General features: G+C 44.7%; 1 protein-coding gene across 1 annotated transcript in view; it reads left to right on the forward strand.

Annotated features, from left to right (window-relative positions):
- The window catches only part of LOC311204358 (nischarin-like), a gene marked incomplete at both ends in the record, with an annotated part of 104,668 nt that overhangs the window by 35,910 nt on the left and 42,569 nt on the right, over positions 1-26,189 (forward strand). The window contains 13 exon segments of the mRNA XM_084280788.1: positions 5,026-5,109; positions 5,858-6,034; positions 6,038-6,040; positions 10,356-10,404; positions 11,919-11,929; positions 11,933-12,082; positions 13,639-13,734; positions 15,242-15,337; positions 15,878-16,030; positions 16,588-16,656; positions 17,057-17,242; positions 17,443-17,571; positions 17,975-18,088. Coding sequence (XP_084136914.1) covers positions 5,026-5,109; positions 5,858-6,034; positions 6,038-6,040; positions 10,356-10,404; positions 11,919-11,929; positions 11,933-12,082; positions 13,639-13,734; positions 15,242-15,337; positions 15,878-16,030; positions 16,588-16,656; positions 17,057-17,242; positions 17,443-17,571; positions 17,975-18,088 — 1,317 coding nt within the window.

A 26,189-nucleotide genomic window follows, 5' to 3' on the forward strand; every position in this document is an offset into this window, starting at 1 on the left:
CTCACGCTGCACGACTGGCGTCTCCTTTGGGTCTCTGCGCGCACAATTCCGGGCACAAAAACCTGCTGCAGCCGGCAAGGGAGCTCGTAAAAATCCGATTCTCAGGTTCAGGATGGCGTTAGTCCCGACCCGAGCAGGAGCCACCGAATGGCGCGGCGCCCCTCCTAGATCACCTCAGCGTTCAGTACTAGAGCCATCCCGGACGAGCCCCCAGTTGTTACAAGTGACTCGGTCCCAAACAGGATTAGAACCAAACGGAACGATTTTTTAAACGAACAAAGGCGAGCAGACGGCACCGGGCTGCAGGCGGCTGCTGCGGGAGGCTCCGCTCCGCCAGGCTCCGCTCCGCCAGGCCGCACCCCGTACAGCCCCAGCCCCTGGCTTAGATCTCTTCCAGGGCCAGCACCGCCGGCCGCCCCACTGACAGGCTGGAGCGCCCGCCAGGCCACCCCCACCAGGCATCCTTTAGGGCAGCTTTAGCTTTTGTCTTGCTAACAAAGTCAGGCAGCTGGTTCTGCAGACTTGAGGCAGATTTCAGGAGCCTTCCTATTCTTCTGTTCCTCTTCATCACCTCCTCCTCAGAGACCAGTTGTTTCTCCTCAGGTATCACAATGCACACAATGTGCTAACACTGTGGTCCTTTAGGCAAAGCTTTGCACATCCTTTATCTAGTTTGTTGCTGCTTCAACATCCTTCATTCAGCACATGCAAGAATCTTAAACTGTCCCTCCCAGGCCCCTGGCCATACAAGGGTAGGTCATGATGCACCCCCAACATGATTCCATATTAACACGAATCAGATGGACATATATCACACTAGGGAAGCAATTGTACCAGCTGGAGCATCTAAACATGCTGCAGTCCAAGAGCAGAAGTTCACCTCGAGGCTGTTAAATGCAGCAGAGCTTTGAGGCTGCAGATACCTGTCGCTGGCTGCAGCGTAACACGGAGCCAGGAACCTCCAGGGAGGGAAAGTTGCCCTTAAATATTGCTTTGAAGTTTCAGTGAGTGGGGGTGGTGGCACGAAGCCTAATGCGGTCACTGGACTGCTGTCAAGTGCTGGCTCTGCCGGAGACCCCATGGCCAGGGCTGGAGACCCCATGGCCAGGGCCAGAGACCCCATGGCCAGGGCTGGAGTCCCCATGGCCAGGGTCGGAGACCCCATGGCCAGGGCCGGAGACCCCATGGCCAGGGCTGGAGACCCCATGGCCAGGGCCGACTCACCTAAAGCAGTTGGATGGCAGGTTTTCTGGCACCCCCATGGCTGCAGTCATTCAGCATTTCCAACTCACTGTTCCATTTCAATGTGTTAGAAATGCCAATGGTCCTAAAGAAAGGACTTGAGGTAGAAACATTAGTGAAACAGTAATTTATTATACATTCCTGCAAGAGCGGGTGACCTAACAAAGTAGGCACACCTTTGGTCAGAGTTTGTAGCACTGTGGAAAATGCTGGGAAATGTTGCTTTTGCAAATTGAAAAGGGTTATTGTATTTTCTGTAGAAGAATTTATATATAGAAACTCTTGATTAACTGAACCAAACTAAACTTTATTGGTGTACAGAGCTGTAACAACAATAGAAACCAGCCACCACCAAAACCAAAACCAAAACCAAAATAGCAACAGCTCCTAACAGTGCACAGAATTCTATCAGACGGCATCTGCAACCCTGCGAGGAGAAGCATGGGGCCTCTGCCTAGAAGGAAAGTGTTATAAATTGAGACTACAATGGATCATAATCCAATTAGAATTTTATTAATTATAGCAAGTAGAATATGAGCAAAGACAGCGCTGGACGGCAGGAGAGTCTGCGCTCCGCCAACTGCCGTGCTGATCAGTTCAAACAGTCCCTTTTAAATACATCTTTTACTTCCGTGTTCATGAAGTAGTGGAGGTACTCTGCGCATGCTTCAGTTGTTGTTAGGGGGTCGTTTTCTGCCTCTTGGTGGTCTTTGAGGCCGGAGTAAGAAGTCTTCCTCCTTTGTCCTATCTGTGGTTCCTGGACATCTGGCGGTTATCTTGCACAAGCGGTATCTGGTTTAGTTTGTGTAAGCAATTGTGGTTATCTTATCCTGGACAAGCGGTGTCTGGTAGCTTGCATAAGCAATTGCACATTTTTGGTAGCTGCTGGCATAAGTGATTTCATATTAAGCTTAGCATAAGCCTTAATAAAAAATACTCTGGTCCATAGTTCCTCACAGTTATTTTTACAAAATAAGATGTGGTGACCGATTTCGAAATGTGTCAGCAGATGTTGTGACGGGTTTCGAGATATAAGTCAGCAACCTCCCTGATATTAGAACTAATATTAGAAGCTAAGTGGTTTCCTGTCATTCATACCTTGTTTCAATGAACAAAATATTAACCCATTCACCACAGTATCATTACTTGGTTGAAATACTGATTGCGGGAAAAGACTGAGACGTTGAAAGTTTGATTGATGAGTGAACTGCATTTGAGAAGCAAGGGGTTCCAGGGAATATTCCAAGGATGCCAGTGTGAAAATATTTGGATGTTCAAAAGTTGCATGAATTGTTTCATCAGTCTGCTAAGGTGCTTTAGCTACAATACCACTTCTTTGTTTACTGAGGCTAAAGGGATTGCACAGTCACCTGGACTGTCAGCAATTCCCCAGCGGCCTTGCCCCTGGCGTGAAACCCTGTGGCACAGGCACACGGGAGGTTTTGGACGGCACAAACGCGGGAATCTGGTAACCGTGTCCAATGCCATGTACCCCGTGAAATCAAAATGGACAATAGCCCAGGATATACAGCACAAACAATACAAACCTCTTTCCAATTGTGGGACATTACCTATGTTACAGGGACACCACATTGGCCTGCAGGTCAGGCCATGGTGGAACGTATGAATCAAACTCTCAAGTGTTTTTGGTTCACAAACAAAAAGGGGGAGAGAAGGACATCTCTCCAGCTGATCAATTAAACAAAGCTCTGTATGTTTTGAGTTGTTTATGTCTGCCACAGAACAGCTTGGTACCTCCAATGTGAAATATGCAGGAGGTTTAAAAGGAGGTTTAAAAAAAAAAAAAGAAAAGATGAAAAGAAAAAAAGTCAATGTCAAGTGTTAGTAAAAAATTAAATTACAGGTAGTAATTTGGGGAAAGGAGATCTGGCTGTGTCATTACAGATGCCATGGATCCAGAAAAAAGCAAGCCTGTGTGAACCAGGCGGAGATCCTGATCCCAGTAACTTATGTCAAGTGTTCCAACTGCAGCCACAATGGACTATGAGTTTTGCTGTGGGACATATGGAACTAACTAACAGTCTTTGAAATATGTATGTATTTATGGTAAATGAAAATTAGGGAAATGGTGATTTCTGCACAGCCTAAGAACACAGACTGCAATGGGTGGTGCCTGCACGAAAAGGTGAGGCTGGTGTTATCTGACTCCTGAAACTGTCAAGACACTCAGCTGCAGGTGTGGATTCTGTAAGACTTTACAGAATCAGGCAGCAACTGAGTTTTGTTGCTGGCTCACAGACATGGTTGTGAAAATTTTGAAAGGCATGTGCTGCATGAATGTGTCCACTCTCAGTCAATCCATGCCAGCATTCAGAAATTAATAGATCAAACACAAAAGATACAGGAAAATGGATTCTTTGGATTGGACAATTGGTTTCAGGAGTGGGGAATTTCAGGATGGATATTGTCAATGGTCAAATCTGGATTACATAGTCCCTGACAATATCCTTGAATTTCCTATGAAACAGCAAAGTTATTCACACTGAGAAGTATTTGGTGATCACATCTTCAAAACACTACGGCCTTGAAGGCAGAGGTAGGGACTGCCTTACACCAAGGAGGAGTTGTAGGAAGGTATTTGGAAGTAACTGAACATGTCGTTATTATCCATAATAAATGGTCAACACAGAAGGTGTGCAGATAACTTTTAGACATAACAGATAAATTAACAATGCAAACAGTGTGTGTAGCCAATTAGTAGTTTTTAGCTGGCTACATTTTACAGTGTGGTTTTTCGTTTATGGGATGTTTTTTAGATTTAGTTATATAAGGACTTAGGGTTTTTTTGTAGATATTTTCGCCTTAGTGTTATTTTTGACAAGTCTTGCAAAAGAAAATATCACTCTCAGTGAAGGAGGTTCTTTTTGCTTAACAGGAAGGGGGAGATGTGTCCTGCAGCTTGAGAAACAAAGGCTTAAGCACTGCCAGGTGAAGAGATAACGGGATGGAGCCTTCAGGCCATGAACCTCGGGGAAACTAAACAAGGTGGCAGCATCCTTGCCGGCCCCCTGCTGGGACAGGCTCCAGGAAAAAGTGTCCTCTGTTGTTAAGGTGTAGCTGCTGTCTGAGGAGGGTTTAGAAGTTCTATTGGCATGATAAGATAGAGATGCTGCTGTGACAGCAAAACGTTGACCAATCAGATGTAGCCCAGGAACAGGGTATGTTTGACAGAAAGCAGCCGTCTGCAGAGCATATAAACAGGAATGGTTCTTTGCAATAAATCGACTCTTGCTGCATCAAGCTGTGTCCCGTCTCTCTCCGTCGCAGCATTGCTTTAGATAACTGCAGTGATTCCTTGGGCATGATTGTAACCCTCAGGAAGCTGAGGAATAAAAACTTAACATCCAAGCAGCCAAAGGGCTTGTCCAGATTTCTGAAAGGTTCCATTTCTGCGTAGCTGTGACATGACAGCAGGATGCTCGCCAAGTTCCTCCACCTCTTGTGGAAATTGGGAGGCTGAAGAAAGGATGCTGCTGTTCCAGGCTTGTTGTGAGTAGCTATGCATACCAGCTGAACGTAGCAGAGATCTTTAGAAAACGTTGTGGCTTAGATGCTAACCTTTGGGTATCAAAAATAAAAGCAATTGCTTTATGTGCTTTGTGAATGAGATTAGGGATCCTACATCAGCAGAGTCACCTTAGAGTTCAGATTAGCTTTCGGGTAACTACAATACTTCCAGAAGGTAGAACCACAGAATTTCTCAGCTTCTCTTTAAGACATGCTTTGGTTGCATTGTCCCTTACTTTAATTTCTTCCTTTCAGGTGTACATTATTCAGGTCAGTGTTGGCAATCATCAGTGGACAGTCAAGCATCGTTACAGTGATTTCCATGACCTGCATGAGAAGGTAAGGTGGTTAAAGCTCTGGCCTCAGTCTCTTACAAAATATTGTACAGTTTTTGTAGTGGTTATATGGGACAAAAATATTTTCCTCAAAGAGCAAGAATATCTGCCAGATGCCATCTGAAGTGCAGACTGAATCCTTTGTATGAGCAGTGTTACTTGCCCCTCTTACACTCCCCTCTTGAACTAGGGGAAGTTGGCCTGAACAACTTTAGCCTTGGGCAGAAGCTTCCATCAGGGAGAGTGGAGTTTTACCTAGAGTTATTAAACTTTTTGCCAAGAGATGTTTAGGTGTTTATGATGAGCTGATCTGGTAATCTGAAGCTGGATTCACGCAAAGACTCTCTCTTAGGAAGGGTGGCTGATAAAACTGACCTTAGGCAGTAGCATGGGTTAGTTACCAACCAGTGCTGAATAAACAGGTAGTGAAAATGAGGGCAAATCTATCATATTCAAAACTGGGCAGCTTTTTCAGCTATGCACTAGTAATTCTGTTGCTTTATCAACTTCATTACATTCTGCCCTGTGGTAACTGTGAGCAATTATCTCAGAAAACACTATTATTCAGCTTCTCACAATTTTATAAAACGGTCTTTCTGAAAAATACCTAAGTCAGTAGGTAAAGTTACCAAAGTAACTGTATTGGTTTTGTTCTACCAGGATTGAGCAACATGCTCTTAATGTGTTCTGTCACATCTTATGTGTGAGTTCAGGTTGTGAGTTGGGTCGTAACTCTGGTCTTTGTCTTTCAGCTTGTTTCAGAAAAGAAAATAGATAAAAATCTCCTACCTCCCAAGAAGATTATTGGGAAAAATTCCAAAAGCCTGGTGGAGAAAAGGCAAAAGGAGTTGGAGGTCTACCTGCAAACTCTGCTAGTCAAGTTCCCTGTCACTGCTCCGAAAGTTTTGCCACACTTCCTACACTTTCATTGATATGTAAGTTATGTTTTTAGCATATAAAAACGGAGGCCTGAGGGTCTTGCTTGGAGAGACCTGTGTGGAATCTTCACAAAGTAGCTGGAGCTGCTCTTTTTCTGCCTTTTGCACGATGCAACAAAGCATATTTTTCAGATTTTTGACAGCACTTTTTGTTGCAGTAGGTGCTGTGCTGACAAGTAGTGTGGGTAGGGACTCAAAGAGGAGGAAATAAATGCTGGCAGGGTAGCTGGAGGCTGTGAATAAATCTGCAGCTGAATTGGTTGTTAGGCTGAAGTCAGTAGTGCTGGCTCTCTGAAGGAGCATTGCAGAAGCAATCCACATGCACCCCTACTTAGTGGTTACTGCTTAGATCTGTGGTTCATTCTTGGAACAGTTTCCAGTAGCCTGAATGAAGAAAAATGGTGCTTCTCCATGAGAAGCTCACTGATGGAGTGGCCTCTAGAGAAACAGCTCCAGCCAGCAGACAGAATGTTAGGGTAAAGGAAAATAAGCAGTGGCTTGCTTTTGTGTTCAGATTGTGATTTGTTCATTCATCTCTTGTGGATAATTGGGCATTTTTACAGTATGGCATCGTGTTGTAAGGGGGAGATTGAACTTCATGAAGAGGAAAATGCACTGGAGAACTCTGTGGAAAGGAGGACCAGTAATTGCTTCAGGGTGGGATGTGCTGAGATGGCTCTTCATGGTTTCATATAAAGGCTTCAGAAGTAGTGGGTCATTAGATGCGTTGATACAGCTTTAGCAACAAAGAAGAACCTGCTTTTGTTGTATTCCATGAATGTAATTCCCCTGCTGAGGCCTGAGTTTGACTTGGATAAACTGTTCATGGTGCTGCTATTGCCCTGCAGATGTGAGCAAGGAGGACTAGTTTGTCATGAGGGAGCTTTTGTAAGTTGATTGGTGGTTTTAAATCTATTAAATGTGTGTGATAACATAGGGAGAATTCTGTTAAGATGGAGCAAACTTCCGGATCACCAGGAAGTTTCTCTCTTAAATGGTGTCTGTTTCATTAATGTTTTGGTCCAGTAACTTCAACAAAGATTTTTATGCAGGCAGAAATTCTTCCAGTCATTCTCACTTTTCAGTTAGATGATTTCTTTCTTGCTGTAATGTTCATCCCTTTTCACTTTTTCAAAGAACTGCTGTTACTTGCATATGAATGCTTCCATGCTTGTGTATTGTGTTTGTGTATTACAATAGAATGATAGAATCCAAGACTGGTCTGGGTTGGGAGGGACCCCAAGGATCACAGAGCTCCAACCCCCTGCCACAGGCAGGGACACCAACCTCCAGGCCTGGAGCTACACAAGGTTGCCCAGAGCCCCATTCAACCTGGCCTTGAACACCCCCAGGGATGGGGCACCCACCCCCTCTCTGGGCAGCCTGTTCCAGCCCCTCACCACTCTCTCTGGAAAAAGCTTCCCTCTAATATCTAATCTAAACCTTCCTTCCTTTAGTTTTAATCCATAAATGAGTGAAGCTGTTGTTTAATCTGCATTTCTTTGTTTAGGGGAGTCTGGCTTGAGGTAGAAATGCAATTGTTTGGGACTTGAGAGTACTTTTTAAATATTTACCAAAAGTAGTTAGCTATTCAGCAGAAAAGCTAAATATTTGCCACAGGAATTCAACTGGGGAATAATCTTCCTGCAGAACTTTGGTCTTCTAAAATATCTTTACAATATTAGCCCATGTGCATGCTTGAGGCTTCATAATGCCTGATACTGCCTCATTAATTTATATAGGAAGGCTGGTGATGGCACCAAGCTGTGTGACACGCTGGAGGGAAGGGATGCTGTCCAGAGGGACCTTGACAGGCTTGAGAGTTGGGCCTGTCCTGAAGGTCAACAAGGCCAAGTGCAAGGTCCTACCCGTGGGTCATGGCAATGCCGAGCACAGCTCCAGGCTGGGTGGAGAACAGATGGAGAGCAGTCCTGAGGAGGAGGACTTGGGGATGTTGGGGGATGAGGAGCTCATAGTGAGCTGGCAGTGTGCACTTAGAGCCCAGAAAGTCAACTGTCCCCTGGGCTGCTTCACAAGAAGTGTGACCAGCAGGTCAAGGGAGGGGATTCTGCCCCTCTGATCTGGAGTGACGCCCCCTGCAATGCTGCATCCAGCTCAGTGGTCCCCAGCACAAGACAGGCGTGGAGCCATTGGAGCAAGGCCAGAGAAGGCTGGAGCACCTCTGCTATGGAGGCAGGCTGAGAGAGTTGGGCTGGTTCAGCCTGCAGAAGAGAAGGCTCTGGGGAGACCTTATAGCAGCCTTCCAGTCCCTGAAGGGGCTACAGGGAAGCTGGAGAGGGATTGGTGACAAGGGCAGGGAGGGACAGGACAAGGGAGAATGTTCTTAAGCTGGAGGAGGGGGGAGTTAAATTGGGTATTAGGGAAAAAAAATCATCTTCCCAGGGACAGTGATGAGGCCCTGGCACAGGGTGCCCAGAGAAGCTGGGGCTCCCCTGGATCCCTGGCAGGGTTCAAGGCCGGGTTGGATGGGGCTTTGGGCACCCTGGGCTGGTGGGGGGTGTCCCTGCCCACAGCAAGGGGTTAGAACCAGATGGGCTTTAAGGTCCTTTCCAGCCCAAAGCTGCCTGGGATTCTGTGATTATTTTTTTTCTTGTCTATTCTTATTTGTAGCGTTTCCAGTAGGGATTATTTAATCTTATTCCCTAGGTTAATGGAACTAAACTGGTGTAGAAATAACCACAGTAAATACACTACAAGTGCTTTGCAGCCTTTGTGTTCCAGGGGAAAGCTGTGTCTGGCTTGGCAAAGAGCAGCAGTTGGATGTGACAGCAGTGTACAACCTTATTGTTGCTTTGGTGTTGAACAGGGGTATGCAGTGATATGGGGGTGCTTACTTCCTTGCAGTGTCTTATACTTTGTCATCTTAGATTTGGTTTCTTAACTTCCAGATAGAAGCTTTTAAAAGAAAATAATTGAGTACCCAGAAGCTGCTGTTCAGAGACACCTGCAAACAATGGATTTCTGTGGGATTGGTGCATATAAGAGAGCGAAGACAGAGGCCTCTTGTAGGTCTGACAGAGGACTAGAGCTCCTTTTCTGTGGGCTACAATACTCCACGTCATGACCTTGTTTCGATTATAAAGGTAGGAAAATTCTGCTGTGTCCCCCAGATGATGAAGGGAACACAGAGCCTGGGTTTCAGTCAGATCTCTGCATGCCAGGTGAGTGTAACTGGCTTTATCCAATAACAGAACTGTTGAATTTTGTTCGGAATGCAGCTTCGAGCTGCTTCTCCAAACTGTTCATCCTCAGTGAGTGGGGTTTCAGTTATACTAAGAATGTGCTTGTCTGAAATGTTCACCTCATCAGATGAGCTGAACTGTGCTGCAGATGGCCCATGGATTTATTTCCTTGTCATGAATCATGAGGGGTTTGTCAGTGAAGTAAACTCCTCAAATACTCATTTCATGATGATCAGTAATGCCTGTTTGTCCTTTGCAGCTACCTTAAAATGAGATGTGTGTGCCTAAACTATCACAGGTAGTTTTTTGTTCTTCTCGTGAGCCTTAGAGAGAGCTCTTGGAAGAGCTCAGAACTATTTCTGGACTTCTACAGAGCATTTGCTTTTTGTGAAGTATGGGAAATACCTGAACTGACCTTTGTGCTCCTTTAGATTGAAAAAGAACAAATTCCCACAGGGAGAATTTTCCAGACTATTTCTTTTCCTCCTGGAGCTGTCAGTGTGTAGAAAGAGGGTTGAGCACTGTGTAGGTCCAGAAGGGCAGAGAAGATAGAGGATGGTGAACAGGGACTTTGAATTCTTCTTCAGCAAGGAGGTTAAGTCCAGAAGACTAATTTTTACAGATCTCTTCTTCCCTGTAGACTTGTTAATCTAAAGTTATCAGTGTATTAGTGATGCTCTAAGGAAATGTTGAGTGCTTAATTGTCCTGGTTTTGGCCAGGACATTAATGCATTAGGTTAGTCTAATGTTCAAATTTGAAGAAAACTGTACTGGTAATAGTTTCTTTAAAACCAGGCTTTGTTTGGCATTGGGCTGATGATGGTCAGTAAGAATTGCTCTAGTTGCTGTTGCCCTTTTTGAAAACATGCAGCATGTGATTATTTAAATGTAGTTCAGTATTTTCCATCTTGGAAACTAAAAACCTATGAAATTAAATAATTTGATGAAGTATTTTCAAGTTACAAAGAGAATCTATAAGATGTAATGACAGTTGTTTTCTATTTTTAAAAGTCCTGTACCACAGCAAGAAAGGGAGACTTATTTTGTCCAAGGATACACTTTGAACTGTAAGTGTGTAACACTTCATTGCAATGGTTTAATCTTTGCAGGAGATCAATGGGATCACTGCTGCACTGGCTGAAGAGCTCTTCCACAAAGGTAAAGAACCTGCAAGAATTTAACTGGGGATGGTTTCCTCCATGTGCATGCGTGTGTATACCTGTGAGATTTAATCTCCAGACCATGAGATCTGAGCCTTTCACATCAGACCGAGACTTGTTCTTCCTCTTCACCTTTTTCTTGCTATTTGTGCTTTGATCCAAGCTGTATTTGAGGAGGAACTGTCACAGAAGCACAGCTGCTTTTGGAAATAAATCAGAAATTGATGAATTCCTTGGTATGTTTTAGTGCAACCAGTCAGGAAGTTTGTGTCATTTCAGTGAGCCTTGATAGAGTGTGTTGAATGCATCACTTCACCTATCTTAATGTTGTTCTTCCAGAATTCAGGAAACATGAGACCTTCTGGTCAGTTAATGAAAGGATGTGCTTTTCTGAGGCTGAGAGCTGAAAATGAAATGCACTACTGCAACATCTCTAAGTGGCTCACCAGGAGCAGGAGGCGTGTGAAATGATTAACCCATGTTGAGGGACAGGCTGAATGCTGTGCTGTGATTCTGGCTGGCTGAGGTGATAGGTGAAGCGTGGTTCAGATTGTTCTGGCACAAAATTAACTTTAGGTGAAGCCACTTCAGAGGGGGCACTCAGCAAACACTTTAAGGAAGGTCCTGAAGAACTGTTCCCTGACTCTGTAGTGCCTGTAGCCTCACTAGTGCCAAAATCATTGATGTCTGACCGCTGTATGTGAGTGGAACCTTGTGGTGATGTGCAGCTGGACTCTGGGACTTGCTCCCACTGAAGCCAAAGGGAGTTTTAGTCTTTGGAGAACTCTGCTTATCACGAAAGCCGATGCTCTCCTGTCTGTCAGGTCAAACTGGTGTCCTTAAAAGGAAGAGGAGGAAGATGTTAATTCCACGTGTGCATGTATTCTGACTGCTGTAATCCACATTTGCTCTTGGGATGCTGTCAGAGGAGGCTTTTGGATGCTGTTTCCTAGTGTTCCTGGAAAGAAATGGGATTGTAAAAATGTTGCCAGATAATGCATTTCCTGCCCTGGGAGCTTGCTCTGGTGGTAGTGTGGTGAAAGTCCTCAGACTGTCCAAGAAAATGCTGCAGCTTTGCACATCAGCAGCTTAGCAAAGGATGTCAGGTTTGTCTGTTAGATGGTAGGTGCTGCTTTTTCTGGTTAGAATAAGTCTGAGCTGCTATTGAACTTAGGGATATCTCAAAGTTTAGCAATTTCTATGTTGTATAAATTAACTTTGGTTCCAGCCCTGTTAAGAGGGAAATTTGCCATTAGTTGCGTTGGGAGCTTAAGGCTTGAATGCAGAGAGTGCCTGTTTGAACACTTGGATTATTCTGGTGTTAAAGAAAATTTATCTGAATTCAGTGCTTCTAGTTTAGAAGCAAAAAGGACATTGTTTTGGTGCCTTAATCATGAGCTTAGAATATAAATGACAGAGATGAAATCGCTGACATTAGGTTTTGCAGGTACCATTTACTCTTTGGTAACTGGGGCAGCGTTGTGTTCGATACCATCATCCTGTGTTTTTCAGGAGAGCAGCTCTGAATGGCTGGAGAAGTCTTCAACATCAGACCCTTGCAGCTATATGCTGTCACTCTACAGTTGCTGCAGGGGGAGCCTACGTGTGCTAATGGAGATGCCAAAACTGATCTAGGTCATATTCTAGATTTTACCTGTCGACTCCAGTATTTCAAGGTGAGCCATGTTTGCACAAGTACTGGCGGTGTTTCTGCCAGAGTGATGGGATTCTTGGCATGCTTCTGGAGCCTAGTTAGAATGCACAAGATCTTTACTGGCAGTAAACACCTGTAAGCATTTAGAGCTCGGTGTTAAACAGGTGCTTATTCTACCAACCTTCAACATAGTTCTCTAAGAAAGACGTTGATTCTGCCATGTGATGTCATCTCTTCAGCGGTGCCCTCTAGGGTTTCTGTGACAGAGCCTTACTGGGTGCTGATAGGCAGGAAGGAGGCAGGAAATATTCATTTCAGCCTTGCATTCTTTGACAACACTATGGCTAGGCCAGTGCATACAGATGCATACATGCATGTGTGTGTAAGTCCTGTCCCCTTTCTCACCTTTAACTGTATTGGAAAGTTTAAAAACCCCCAAACCAAACTAACAAAACCATCAGTTTTAGAGATGAGTGGCCCAGAATTTCCAGGAAAAATGCCATTGCAGAACAAATGTAAAATGGCCTCAGATAATTTTTGTCTGAACCAGTTTGATATTTTGTTCTTCTACCAAATCAGTGAATTACAAAGACTCTTGCTGAGTAGCTTTTTTAACACTGCTTGCTACAGGTCAGTGTCTTTTCAGCCCTTTTATTACATGAAGAATTTCCTTGTAACTGTGTGATATGTTCAAAGATGAAACGAAGTAGTGGTTTGGGGAAGGTGCACTGGAGGGCTTGGAAAGTTTAGAAAGCAAAACCACAGCTCTACTGTTATTCCTGTGGATCTTCAGTTGCCTTTGCCATCCTCTGTGTGTAGAACCTGTTGTTCAGAGGATTCTCTGGCTGGAGAAGAACATATGATTTAGAAAAATATTATATACAGCATATTATTTAGAAAAATACTTGAGAGTTTCTGGCCCTTCTGAAAGCTTGTGTGTGGGAGCCTTCAGAGTTTATAAGATATATGTAAGACCAAAAAAAAAACCCCAAACCTTAAGAGATTTCTCCCAAAATTTTATTCACAGCAACCAGAACTGCAACCGCCTGCCTTTTGCACTGGTGCCATGTGCTCTGGCCAGAATGCTATGGGCACGTTGGAAAACTAGATGCCTTTTTATGAGATGGTCTAATGCTTTCTTCAAGCCCATCTTGTCAGTGCCTTGGACTTCATCCCCTGGGCTGGAATTGAAGACAGTTCTGTCCTGGAGGATCCAGGTGTTTCAGGGAAGCTGGTTTTAGTGAGTGCCACTCTGGCTTGATCAGCTGTGGATGAAGCCTTGCTCAGTCTTGTCTGTGGGATTTGAGTGCCCCATGTGCTACAAAATACAAGCACCAGGTGGCAGCTTAAGTTCAGTGCCTCAAGTTCAGAGCACTTAGCTGGAGTGTAACTGATGGTTTGGGTTTTTTCTGCTGAAGAGTTAATCTGCAAGTTTCCTGTATCATCCCGTGTTTGACAAAGGGGTTGGAGCTGTGGCTGTCCCAGCTGCTGTACTTGTGCTCTTGCCCGTGCACAGCTGTCTGAAGTGAGCACAGGTTGGGTTGTGTACACTGACTGTTCTTCCTTGTTGATGACCAGGTCACTGAAACAGGGGGACCTTTTGGAACCAGTACCATTCAGGAGCATCTGTTGCCGTTTGACCTGTCAATTTTCAAATCTCTTCATCAAACAGAGGTACAACTAAGCTACTGCCTGTAATTTGAGGGGCTCTGTAAATGCCAGGTCTGGTGCATGGCTCTCAGGCTTGGTAATTGCTTTGCTTTGGTGCTGGGGTTGGGGCATGCAGTGTTCAGGAGGAGTGTTTTATTTGGGAAACAGTGTGGGGTTTTTCTCAAGACTTGGCAATACGGATGCCAGATGTAAATATTCAGAAGAGCTTGTGCATGTCTTCCCAAAGGATGTGTGTCATTTCCAGTGTATGCAGAAGCTACCCCAGGGTGGCTTTCTGTCCCTGTGAAGCTCCAACAGATGGGTTCTAATGGGAGCTCTTATTACAAAGTACTTCTTGTTTGGGAAGCAGCAGGGATTTCTGAAGTGATGTGAATTTGCTTGAGAAGGTTCACTTGAGTGCAGCGCTTCTGGCTTGAGAATTTGCGGCATTTTTTCGTTGCTCTGCTCTCAGTGTGGATCACAGGGCTTCCACTGGGAGTGTTCAAAACCTCTTTCGTCCCTTTCAGATCTTTCCAGAGTGGGAATGCCTGGTTGTGTCACACAGCCCTTACCCTGTGTTCCCTTCTGTTGGGTTCAGGACCTTTTGTTGGACATGCCTGCTGTCTCACTGATAGGAGAGGCTGTGCTGGTTCAGAGCTGCAGTGCAGTCCCCATGTCAGGGGCTTCCTGACATCTTAGCGTGGGAAGGAAACTTCAGTGGGCTGGTGTTGGGAGTGTGTCTAGCATGGATAATTTCAGGAGTAGCTTTGCTTAGTGTGGGGAGAATAAAAAAGGGTTTTGTTTTGAAGACTTTTGTGCCTGTGGGTTCCTGAAAACTTCTGGATGGGCTGGCAGCAGACCTGCATTTTCATCTCGTCGTAACTGCTGCCCAAAACCAAACAGTGGTGATCTGGAGAGATGCTTCCAGGGGCAGCAGGAGTTCTCTGGGAACTGGTTGTTGTTGCACAGTGTGCCCAGAGAAGGACCCATTTGCTAGACAGAGCTTGAGTCACATTGAACTGCAGAAAAGACTTTTATAATGTCAAACTTAGTCTGTGTAATGAGCTCATTGGTGTGTGTGAACTGCTGAGCTGGGCATCTCCCCTCCCCCGGACAGTTGTTGTTTATTCTTTGCAGTAAAGAAGGTGGGATACAGCAGTAACTGTGTTTGCAGGTCGAGCTGCACAGCTTGAGGTACCCACCTCTGCGGTTGGTGACAGTCAAACACTGCGCCCTGTTCAACTGCCTGGGCGGTTGAACCTGGGGGAATGCCCAGGGAAGGTAGAAAGTGCCTAGAGAAGATCTTTTGTGCAAAGAAATATTTGGGAACTAGTTTTTCTGTAGTTGTGTCCCTAATTTCTTGCTGTAGCTTTACCAAATGTTGGGCTGTCTGACCTGATAGTCCCAGATTTGAAGGCAGTGCTGTAACTACTTTCCGGACCGGGAGGGAATCCGTCCTTGAAGCTTTCAGTTGCCTCTGCTGTGTCCCGTGTTTGTTCTGCCATTTCTGACTGTCATGTTTTTCCAGTAGATCAGTCATTGTGGGGGGAAGCTTCTCAAAGGGCTGACCTCATCCAAACATGCTCTGGCCACAATGAGTGTTCGGTTTTCGGCAACATCGATGAAGGTGAGAGGGAGTTTCTGATGGGCGTTCGAAGTGTGTGCGAGAATCGCGCCTGTGGTGGGGGAATCCCCATGTGGAGCCCTGGTACTTTTCTGTCCTGCCTGTTGCAGGTTCTGCTCTTAAAGCTGGGAAGCAGAAAGGGTTTGCTGGCCTCTCAGAACAGACTTGAAGTGATGAGATGTGTCCCTTCACAGGGATGTTTCTGATGCTTTGATTGGAATGTGCTTCTGTTACTCCTCGAGAGCTGAATGCGTGTGGCTTCTTCTCTGGGCTGTGATTTGGCAAGGCTGTGAGGAGCGTACCTTTCACAGTCCCTCTCTTCCTTCCCATTCTCCAGCCTGGGTTGGCTGCCAGTGTTTGGGACTCCCTCCCTGTGGATCTAAAATAATTCTGACACACTCAGCTCCTGCTTTAAGACCTTTAATCTGGGTGATGATAAGGCTTAGGGATCTTTCTTCCATAAGGTCATTTGGATTGCTTGTGAAACCATGGGCTTTCACCGAAGATGCAGGTACCATATTTTAGGGTGCTTGTCTTTAACAGGAAATCCTGGTGCCAGAGGCCTCTGAGTTTGATCAGTGGGAGCCAGAGGATGCAACTTCAAGCTGTCCAGTGACAGCAGTTATCCCAACTTGGAGAACTTTAACAACCTTGGATATGAGTCACAACAGCATCTCTCAAATTGATGATTCAGTGGTAAGAAATCTTTCTTCATTTGTGGGGGGAAAAAGGGTGGCTGGTCTTCTGTGGCACATGACTCAGCAGGGATTTTGCAATTTCTTCATGTATCTCTCTTCTGAAAGATTTCCCCTTGCACTGTCCGTGCTTGAGCTCCACAAGGTAATGCTGTGGAGATCAATGCACTGCTCAACTTACTCTGGTTTTTGCTTCTGTAATCTTTATCCAGGGTTCTGTGTAATACAGACAGGCCTGTTTGATGAGCTGGAAAGGCCTCTTAATGAGTTTGATCTGTAGTTAGTGGGGCTAAACTGGGGGCAACTTGCTTGTCTTCAGTGAGAACCCAGGTTTCAAATGCAAACGCGACCGTGCTCATCAGAGTAATCTGGTTCTCTCACCAGCAGGAGTCTGCACTCTGGCTGCACTAGAATGGGTGCTTTTTACTTCTGAAAGCTGTGAAGAGGGTCTGTGCCTTGGAGAGTTCCTGCCCTTTGCCTGTTAGTTGGTTGGTGAAGGAAGTACAGCCAGGTTTCTAAGCTAAAACGCATTTAACATGTGCACCTTTTCCCTTCTAGAAATTAATTCCCAAGATCGAGTTCCTGGCCCTGAGTCACAATGGGGTGTCTCTGGTAGAAAACTTACAGGTAAGGGATGCTTTTGAAGGTGATGTTTGCCAGTCTGCTCAGGACCTTCCAACACAGAATCCTTTTGCTAAAGGATTTTGCCACTCATCTAGCAGAGAAGAGTTTAAGCCCAAATAGCTTCCTAGCATCAAGCCCTCGTAAGGGTGCATTTCTTACTTGCCAACACCGACATGCAACACGTAGTTCTTCACTAAATTCAGTCGTTGCTGGCTGTGCCAATGGCTTGGGAAAAATAGAGTGGAGGAAGTTCCCTTTCCTGCAGGCTTAATCCTGTGTAATGAGCAAGTTCGTGTTGTGTTTGTCAGCTGGGCAGCATCCAGCATGAGCAAATGGACAAGCCTTTGATATGGTTCAATTTTAGCAAATTGGTGTGTGACCTGGATTTTCTGTGCTCTCGTAGCATCTTTACAACCTTGTTCACCTGGACTTATCCTACAACAAGCTGACATCGCTGGAAGGTGTTCACACAAGACTGGGAAACATCAAAACTCTGAATCTAGCAGGAAATCAGCTGGAAAGGCTGTGTGGTCTTAACAAACTGTACTCTTTAGTCAACTTGGATCTGAGCAACAACAAAATCGAACAGGTAACTACTGATTTTAGTGTCAGATTGCTTTAGAACACAAGTGATTTCTGTTAGAGGGTGAAAGTGCAAATAAAGTGGCTGGAGAGAATTTTTTTTCCTGCTTACTGTTTGTATGTAATTTAGTCAAGAAATGCTTAGACTGTGGTGGTGTTCTCATTTAGCCAATCTGTGTATTCATCCTTTTACTGAAAAACTTTCAGATTGATGAAGTAAAAAATACAGGAACCCTCCCGTGCTTAGAAAAGGTGGTGTTATCCAGCAACCCACTGAGCATCTTCCCTGACTATGGGACCAAAGTACTGGCTCAGTTTGGGGACAGGGCTTCAGAGGTACGTTAGAACAGCTTTTTCTTTCTAAAGCCTGGTGAGGAAAGTTGTGTGAATGCTCTACAAGCCTGGGGAGTTTTTAGTGGGGGTTGGAGTACGTCTCTAGAGAATGGAACCATGTATACGCTGCTGGGCGTGCTCCTCAGATCTAAGGGAGAGCTTGCCCTGCTTTCACTGGGTAACAGGGTGTTCCTGTTGGAAGGTGCCTGTGCCAGTGGGGTGTGGAGCTTCCCAAGCCCTTCTGAGTTTGCATTCAAGTCATGAGGTCTGACGTGGTCATTACCTTGTTTACAGGGTTACAGACATGCACAGCATCTGCATCAAACTATTTATTTATGACATAAGTAACAATAAGTTACAGAGCTGCCTTGTTTTCTGTATTTCTGGATGTTTTTAACATTTTTAGGTCTGTCTGGATAACACTATCACCACAGAAAAGGAACCAGACACAGTGGAAGTGCTGAAAGCCATTCAGAAAGCCAAGGAGGTGAAACACAAACTGAGCAGCTCTGATAAAAAGGTGAGTTGGGTGCTGTGAGAGCAGAACGTGCTGTGTGCAAAAGAAGCCTGTGAGCCCTCTCCAGATTGGCTTTGAGCAGAATTCCTTAAACTCACTTCTCATGGAAGTGTGTGCAGTGTTTGTGCTTTACTGCAGTGTGAGGTTTGAACATCACCTCTTTCTCCTATTTAGATTTCAATGCAGTTTCAGGATGTTCCTTTTTCTGCTGGCTTGGGATAGAGGAAGTGGGAGGAAAAGAGAAAATGGCCTAATGGTACACACAATAAATATGCAGCTGACCTCAACAGCCGTATTTTCCATCTTATACAAAGAGTGCTGAGGTGTGAGATCAGTGCTTGTGTTGCAGAGGACTGAAATGATTTTCCCAGACTTTCTTCTTGCGAGTATTGAGCAATGGGAAAGGATCAGAAGTCTGAATTGTCCTGTTCTCCTGTCGGCTGTGCAGTGGGTTAATCTTGTTCTGGAAATAAGTTGTATTATCAGGAGCTGTAATGCCCCTGCAGCTTAAGAATCCTGTTGTCGTTGTGGTTTGTGAAACTTGCTGCTGGTTTTGTCAGTGCAGGGATCAGTGATCAGAATGACTTCTCTAACCGAATTCTTAGTGGAATTCTGCTTAGTGGGAAATGGGAACTTGAGAGGATGTGAGCACCACCGTGTGGCACCCCTCAGAAACCCAACACATTTAGTACTAACGTTCTTACTCCAACTGGGAAATCTTTGTAGACTTAGTGCAGTGTCGGAGAAGGAAGACGCGGACACCAAGTGGTTCGTCAGGCTGTCTCAAACTTTAATCACACAAGCATAGCTTAAATATAGTAGTTAATTAGCTCATTGAATATTGCAAAGCCGAGCTCATCATTGGTCCAGCTAATCAATTGCAGTCCTGCCCTTGCTTACATTCTATTACACATTTGCTTACATTCTGTTGCATTTTGTTATGAGAAAGACCTCTTTCTAAGACAACAGGACTGCCTGCAGCTGGTCCCAAGGGCACACTGACTTTGAACCAACCTTTACCCTACTTATGCCATCTTGAGCAGGTCTGTGCAGCTGTGTCCCTTCTCCAACAACCAAGTCTGCACTGAATCCTCCACATTTCCCCCGTTTTCTTTTGATTGAAGGCTGTCGATACCATTTTTTGCATCATGTTCTGCAGACACATACAGAGACATGGTAAGAGTAAGGTAAAGGTTAGTAGTATTACTCCTATCAGAATAGCTGCTTTTACTATGGATAGCAACCAGGGTTCCAGTCCCAGTGATCGTAACCATCCATCAAGTCCTAAACCAGAATCCACTTGTAAGTTGTTAGTTAACCTCTGTAGTTCATGAATTTGGGAATGTATGGATCGCGAATGATCAGAGAGGTTCATACAACACGTGCCTTCAAACTCCTCCTTGGGTTGAGGCAGTGTGTACCTCTGTCTTCAAGGTCAGTATGTTTGAGAATGTAATTACCAAATACCTCTCAGCATGAGTAATTTTCCTGTCTTATGGGAATTCAAGGATATTGTCTTCTGTGAGGAGAGCCAGGCCGCTAGCAGGCCCACTGTCCTCCTTGCCAATTTTTCCTTTTTAGCATCTGTGTTACAAAAACTGCTTTTTGAGGTCTCTGCAAGGGCCCTTTGCAGAAAGCTCAATGAACATGGCAGTAAATGCAAGACAAGTACCATAATTATCAAATCAAATAATCCAAATTTGACCATCGACAATATCCATCCTGAAATTCCCCAGTCATGAAACCAATTGTAAGTGCCTTGATACCTTTGTTGTTGCATTTGTTTGTTTTGCCAATCAGGAGTGTGATAACATCAGCCTCATGTTTTCCTGCAGGTACTGATCGCAATCTGTGACCTTAGGCTGTGCTGAAATCACAATTTCCCTAATTTTCATTTAGCACAAACACATGCATTTTTCAAAGACTGTCAGATCATTCAAAATATCTCGCAGCAAAGTTCATAGTCCACTGTGGCTGCAGTTGGAACACTTGACTTCAGTTACTGGGATCAGGATCTTGTCCTGGTTCATGCAAGCTCGAGTTCTTCTGGATCCACGGCTTTATCCGCTTGGGTCCCGTATCTGTAATGACACAGGCAGATCTCCTTCCCAAGTTAGTACCTGTAACTTCATTCTTAATAACACTTGACATTGACTTTTCTCTCCCCTTTTCCCCCTCTTTTTTTTTTCTTTTCCTTTTTTTTTTTTCCAAACCTTCTTTTAAACCTACTGCATGGTTCACTATTGGAGGTACCAAACTGTTCTGTGAGAGACATAACTAGGTCAAAACATAAAGAGCTTTGTGAGAGCTTCATTCATATATTTTACCATGGTTTTGCCTGAAGGCAAATGTGGTGTCCCTGTAACATAGGCGATGTTTGTGCCATATATTCTGAGCTGTTGTCCAGTTTGATTTCACGGGGTATTCAAGTGCTGCTAAAGCAGAGCACACTGACTGGATTCCCCTGTTTGTGTAGTAGCTCACACTGCCAGAAAACACAGTAATCTCTAATCCTTTGCACCGGTAACTCATGAATCAAACTTTCAATGTCCAAGCTTTTTCTGTAATCAAATTCTCATCCATATAATGATAAAAGATTAGATCAAGATGTGTTTTTCATACTGGAGCAAGTGTCTAGGCTACATAAGCCTGGCACATAGTTGGTGAATTTTTTATGCCTTGTGGGAGCACACGTTTGCTTATAGTAGGGACTGAAAAAGCAAATTTTTCCTAATCGTTGGAGTGTAAACGCATAATGGAAAATAAAACCCAATCCTTGAAAATCTTTGCATGTTCCACAAACTTGGGGAAGGCTTTATACACCCCGTAGTCAGTTACTCCTGTATTAAACGTTGCAATCGGGCAATTTTTTTTTTTTTTTTTTTTTTTTTTTTTTTTGCCCAAGTAAGTAGTTAGTAATCAGCCCAAACGGGGATTTTTTGTTTTCCAGGTTAAATTTATAAAGTAAGCTGCCCAGTTTCAATGATTGCTATCAAAAATCCCTTTGCTAAGTAGGCAGCCTTGCTCTCAGTGGACAAACGCATCTCTGAACCCACAGCACATACAAACAAACGCTGCAAAGCAAGTCACCAAACAAATGACATTGCAAGATGCAAGTTGTCACATCCAGTCCGTATGGGTGGGTGGGTGGGGGGTGGCGGGGGCAGTTCTTCCACTTCTACGGCAGTTCTGCCAAAGCAGTCGGCTGCGCAGCCTGGTGTCAGGGGTCTGGGCTGCTGCCCGCAGCGCCCTTCTCCTCTCCGTGCTGTGAACCACAGCGCGACCCCGACAGTCACCGGGGCCGAGCCCTGGGTGAGCACTAGGACCTGGCGGAACACCAGGACCTGCCGCACGGTCTCCCTTTTCCGTCCACCTCCCACCGGCCCACTATTCACTCTCTGCACCACCCGCTCATTCCCACGTAAACTTTTCCCCAGTAAGTTCCGCAACTGAGTATGAATCCAAATATCCTGATGTAACCCTTTATCCCATTCTGACCGCATCTTACGTGTCCAGGCTGTGACGAGCAGTCTCTGCAGAGTGTCTCGGGCGTCAGGAGACAGTGATGGATTGACGAGTTCATCGGGAGGTGTGGGTGATGTGTCCATCTCTGTAGGGTTCTTGTCCCCGTGCTTAGGTTCTTTGTTCATGGGGGCAACACTGCTCTGTGCCTTAGTTGGTGATTCTTCATGTAGGTAGATCTTATCTCAGTAGTTTTTGGGTGGCTGGGTGGGCAGTTCTGCAAGCCCTTTCCCAGCAGGGCATGCCATCGCCAGCTCTGCTTTTTTCCAGCTTTTCAAGAACAGGCTGAAGTTGTCGATGCCAGTTAACATTTTCAACTGCGTCATGTGGTGCTTTAGGTGCAGTAAAAGTCAAAGGTAAACAGATATTAAAGGCAGTCAGTTGTACGTTTGTTTCCACATTTTTCCTTCCAAAGGTATAGTAGTGGGGGGGGCGCAGGCCGTGGTGGCAGATTTACGCGCACTACTCGCTCCCCTTCCCGGTCAGTTCTGACAGATTTATCACTTTGTTCTGATAACACGGCATTCTTACTTGGCATAGTAACTGGGATAGATGAAAGAGCACCCAGAAACAAAACCACATTCTTTATAGTAGATTTTTCCCTTTTTAAATCGGTTCTGTAGAATCCAGAACTGGTGCTAAAGCTGCAAAGGCTGAAGTAGCAGCTATGTTTTCTGTCTCTATTTTGGTTAAAGTCCTTTTACTTGATTTCCAGAGAGTTATTAAGGATTTAGTTTCTTTTGCCCGAACTGAGGGTTCATCAAGGATTTGAGCTCCAATAGCTTCCCAAGTAGGTAAATCAAATGTGCTGTCAAGGCTTGTTATCAGTTTTCTTTCTTCGCTGCTCAAAAAGGAGGGGTTTCAAAGACTTCATAATTCTTAATCACTCTCTTAGACAGCAGATCGTAGAGGAATTGCCTCAAAAGCCCCTGATGTTTTAAAGGGTTCAGCTGTTACCAATAGTCCAGTCGGGGTGGTAGGTACATAATCACTTTCCAAGACTGACTTTCCGTCTTATCCCCTTTGATCTTCTAATTGAGCAGCTTTTGCTTGATATTGCTTTATGCAGTTAACTCGTGAACCGTGTGCAAGTTCTGAAAACACCCCTTAGCATACCCATAAGCCAATAACCCCGGTAATTCCTTTTTTAGATCTAACCCCTTAATATCCCATTTTCTTAAAGTATTTGCAAATTAATCATATGCCACTTGCCTATCCATCGTGTAATCCTCAGCGCGCGCCGTTGCAGCTTCCAGGCTTCTGTGGCACGTATGGCCCAAAATTACCCTTGTAACCTTTGGGGGCGAGCCTTGATTAAGTCGCCGTCCTGCCTGCTTACAGGACCCAGCTCGACTTCTTCGACCGTGGTGCCGCGTCGCAGTATTCCCGTCGGGGGATTGGGAGTTGACGAGAATCACGTCGGGGTCACCATTTTGTCGGAGAAGGAAGACACGGACACCATGTGGTTCGTCAGGCTGTCTCAAACTTTAATCACACAAGCATAGCTTAAATATAGTAGTTAATTAGCTCATTGCATATTGCAAAGCCGAGCTCATCAATGGTCCAGCTAATCGATTGCAGTCCTGCCCTTGCTTACATTCCATTACACATTTGCTTACATTCTGTTGCATTTTGTTATGAGAAAGACCTCTTTCTAAGACAACAGGACTGCCTGCAGCTGGTCCCAAGGGCACACTGACTTTGAACCAACCTTTACCCTACTTATGCCATCTCGAGCAGGTCTGTGCAGCTGTGTCCCTTCTCCAACAACCAAGTCTGCACTGAATCCTCCACAATAAGGTTAGGGTTTAGTGTCAGTATTAGGGTTCGGTTTAGGGTTTAGTCTCAGCGTTAGGCTTAGGGTTTAGTGTCATGGTTATGCTTAGGGTTAGGTTTGGGTTTTAGTGTCAGAGTTAGGGTTAGTGTTAGGGTTTAGTTTCAGTGTTAGGGTTAGCGTTTAGTGTCAGGGTAAGGGTTATGGTTAAGGGATTAGTGTCAGGGTTAGGCTTAGTGTTAGGGTTTAGGGTTAGGTTTATTGTTAGGGTTAGGGTTAGGGTTTAGTGTCAGGTTGAGTATTAGGGTTAGGGTTTAGTGTCAGGGTGAGGGTTAGGGTTTAGTGTCAGGGTTATGCTTAGGGTTAGGGTTTATTGTCAGGTTTATGTTTAGTGTTAGGGTTTAGTGTCAGGGTTAGGGTTAGGGTTTAGTGTTAGGTTTATATTTAGGGTTAGAGTTTAGTGTCAGGTTTATGCTTAGGGTTAGTGTTTAGTGCCAGGGTTAGGGTTAGGGTTTAGGTTTAGGTTCAGGGTTAGGGTTTAGTTTCAGGGTTTAGTGTCAGGGTTAGGGTTAGGCTTTTGTTTAGGGATCAGTGTCAGGGTTAGGTTTAGGATTAGGGTTAGGTTTTAGTGTCAGAGTTAGGATTAGGGTTAGATTTTAGTGTGAGTGGTAGGGTTAGGTTTAGATTTTAGTGTCAGAGTTAGGGTTAGGTTTAGGGTTTAGTGTCAGGGTTAGGGTTAGTGTTAGTTTTTACTGTTAGGGTTTAGTGTTAGGGTTAGGGTTTAGTGTCAGGGTTAGTGTTACGGTTTAGTGTCAGGTTTAGGTTTAGGGGTTAGAGTCAGGGTTAGCATTAGGGTTAAGTGTCAGGTTTAGGGTTAGGGTTTAGTGTCAAGGTTTAGTGTCAGAGTTAGGGTTGCTTTTAGGGTTAGGTTTAGGTTTAGGTTTAGGGTTAGTGTTATGGTTAGGGTTAGGGTTAGGGTTAGGGTTAGGGTTTAGCTTCAGAGTTAGGGTTAGGGTTTAGTGTCAGGGTTATGCTTAGTTTTAGGTTTTAGGGTTAGGGTTTAGTGTCAGGTTTAGGGTTAGGGGTTAGTGTCAGGGTTATCGTTAGGGTTTAGTGTCACGTTTAGGGTTAAGGTTTAGTGTCAGGGTTTAGTGTCAGAGTTAGGGTTGCGGTTATGTTTAGGGTTAGTGTTAGGGTTAGGGTTAGTTTTAGGGTTAGGGTTAGGGTTAGGGTTAGTGTAAGGGTTAGGGTTTAGTGTCAGGGTTAGGCTTAGGGTTTAGTGTGAGGGTTATGCTTAGGGTTAGGGTTTATTGTCATTTCTAGGTTTAGTTTAGGGTTTAGTGTGAGGGTATAGGCTTAGGTTTAGGGTTTACTGTCAGAGATATTCTTATGGTTAGGTTTAGGGTTTAGTGTCAGGGTTAGGCTTAGAGATAGGGTTTAGTGTCACGTTTAGGGTTAGGGTTAGGGTTAGGGTTAGGGTTAGGGTTAGGGTTTAGTGTCAGGGATATGCTTATTTTTAGGGTTTAGGTTTAGGGTTTAGTGTTAGGGTTAGTGTTTAGTGTCAGGGTTAGGGTTACCGTTAGGGTTTATTGTCAGGGGTAGGTTTAGGTCTAGGGTTAGGGCTTAGTGTCAGGGTTTAGTGTCAGGGTTAGGGTTAGGATTTAGGTTTAGGGTCACGGTTAGGGTTTAGTTTCCTGATTTAGTGTCAGGCTTAGTGTCAGGGTTAGCTTTTATTGTCAGGCTTAGTGTTAGGGTTAGGTTTTATTGTCAGGGTTAGTGTTAGGGTTAGTGTTTAGTGTCAGATTTAGGCTTAGGGTTACTGTTTAGTGTCAGGAGTAAGGTAAGGGATTATTGTCAGGGTTAGTGTTAGGGTTAGTGTTTAGTGTCAGAGTTAGTGTTAGGGTTTAGTGTCAGGGTTAGGGTTAGGGTTAGTTTTTACTGTTAGGGTTTAGTGTTAGGGTTATGGTTTAGTGTCAGGGTTAGTGTTACTGTTTAGTGTCAGGTTTAGGTTTAGGGGTTAGAGTCAGGGTTAGCGTTAGGGTTAAGTGTCAGGTTTAGGGTTAGGGTTTAGTGTCAGGGTTTAGTGTCAGAATTAGGGTTGCGGTTAGGGTTAGGTTTAGGTTTAGGTTTATGTTTAGGTTTAGGGTTAGTGTTAGGGTTAGGGTTAGGGTTAGTGTTAGGGTTAGGGTTTAGCGTCAGAGTTAGGGTTAGGGTTTAGTGTCAGGGTTATGCTTAGTTTTAGGTTTTAGGGTTAGGGTTTAGTGTCAGGTTTAGGGTTAGGTGTTAGTGTCAGGGTTAGCGTTAGGGTTTAGTGTCACGTTTAGGGTTAGGGTTTAGTGTCAGGGTTTAGTGTCAGAGTTAGGGTTAGGGTTAGGGTTAGGGTTAGTTTTAGGGTTAGGGTTAGGGTTAGGGTTAGGGTTAGTGTAAGGGTTAGGGTTAGTTTTAGGGTTAGGGTTAGGGTTAGGGTTAGGGTTAGTTTTAGGGTTAGGGTTAGGGTTAGGGTTAGGGTTAGTGTAAGGGTTAGGGTTTAGTGTCACGGTTAGGCTTAGTGTTTAGTGTGAGGGTTACGCTTAGTGTTAGGGTTTAGTGTCAGTTCTAGGTTTAGGTTAGGGTTTAGTGTGAGGGTATAGGCTTAGGTTTAGGGTTTACTGTCAGAGATATTCTTATGGTTAGGTTTCGGGTTTAGTGTCAGGGTTAGGCTTAGAGATAGGGTTTATTGTCAGATTTAGGCTTAGGGTTACGGTTTAGTGTCAGGATTAAGGTAAGGGTTTATTGTCAGGGTTAGTGTTAGGGTTAGGGTTTAGTGTC

This window comes from Gallinula chloropus (assembly GCF_964237585.1).
Source record: "Gallinula chloropus genome assembly, contig: HAP1_SCAFFOLD_244, whole genome shotgun sequence".
Classification (NCBI taxonomy): Eukaryota; Metazoa; Chordata; class Aves; order Gruiformes; family Rallidae; genus Gallinula; species Gallinula chloropus.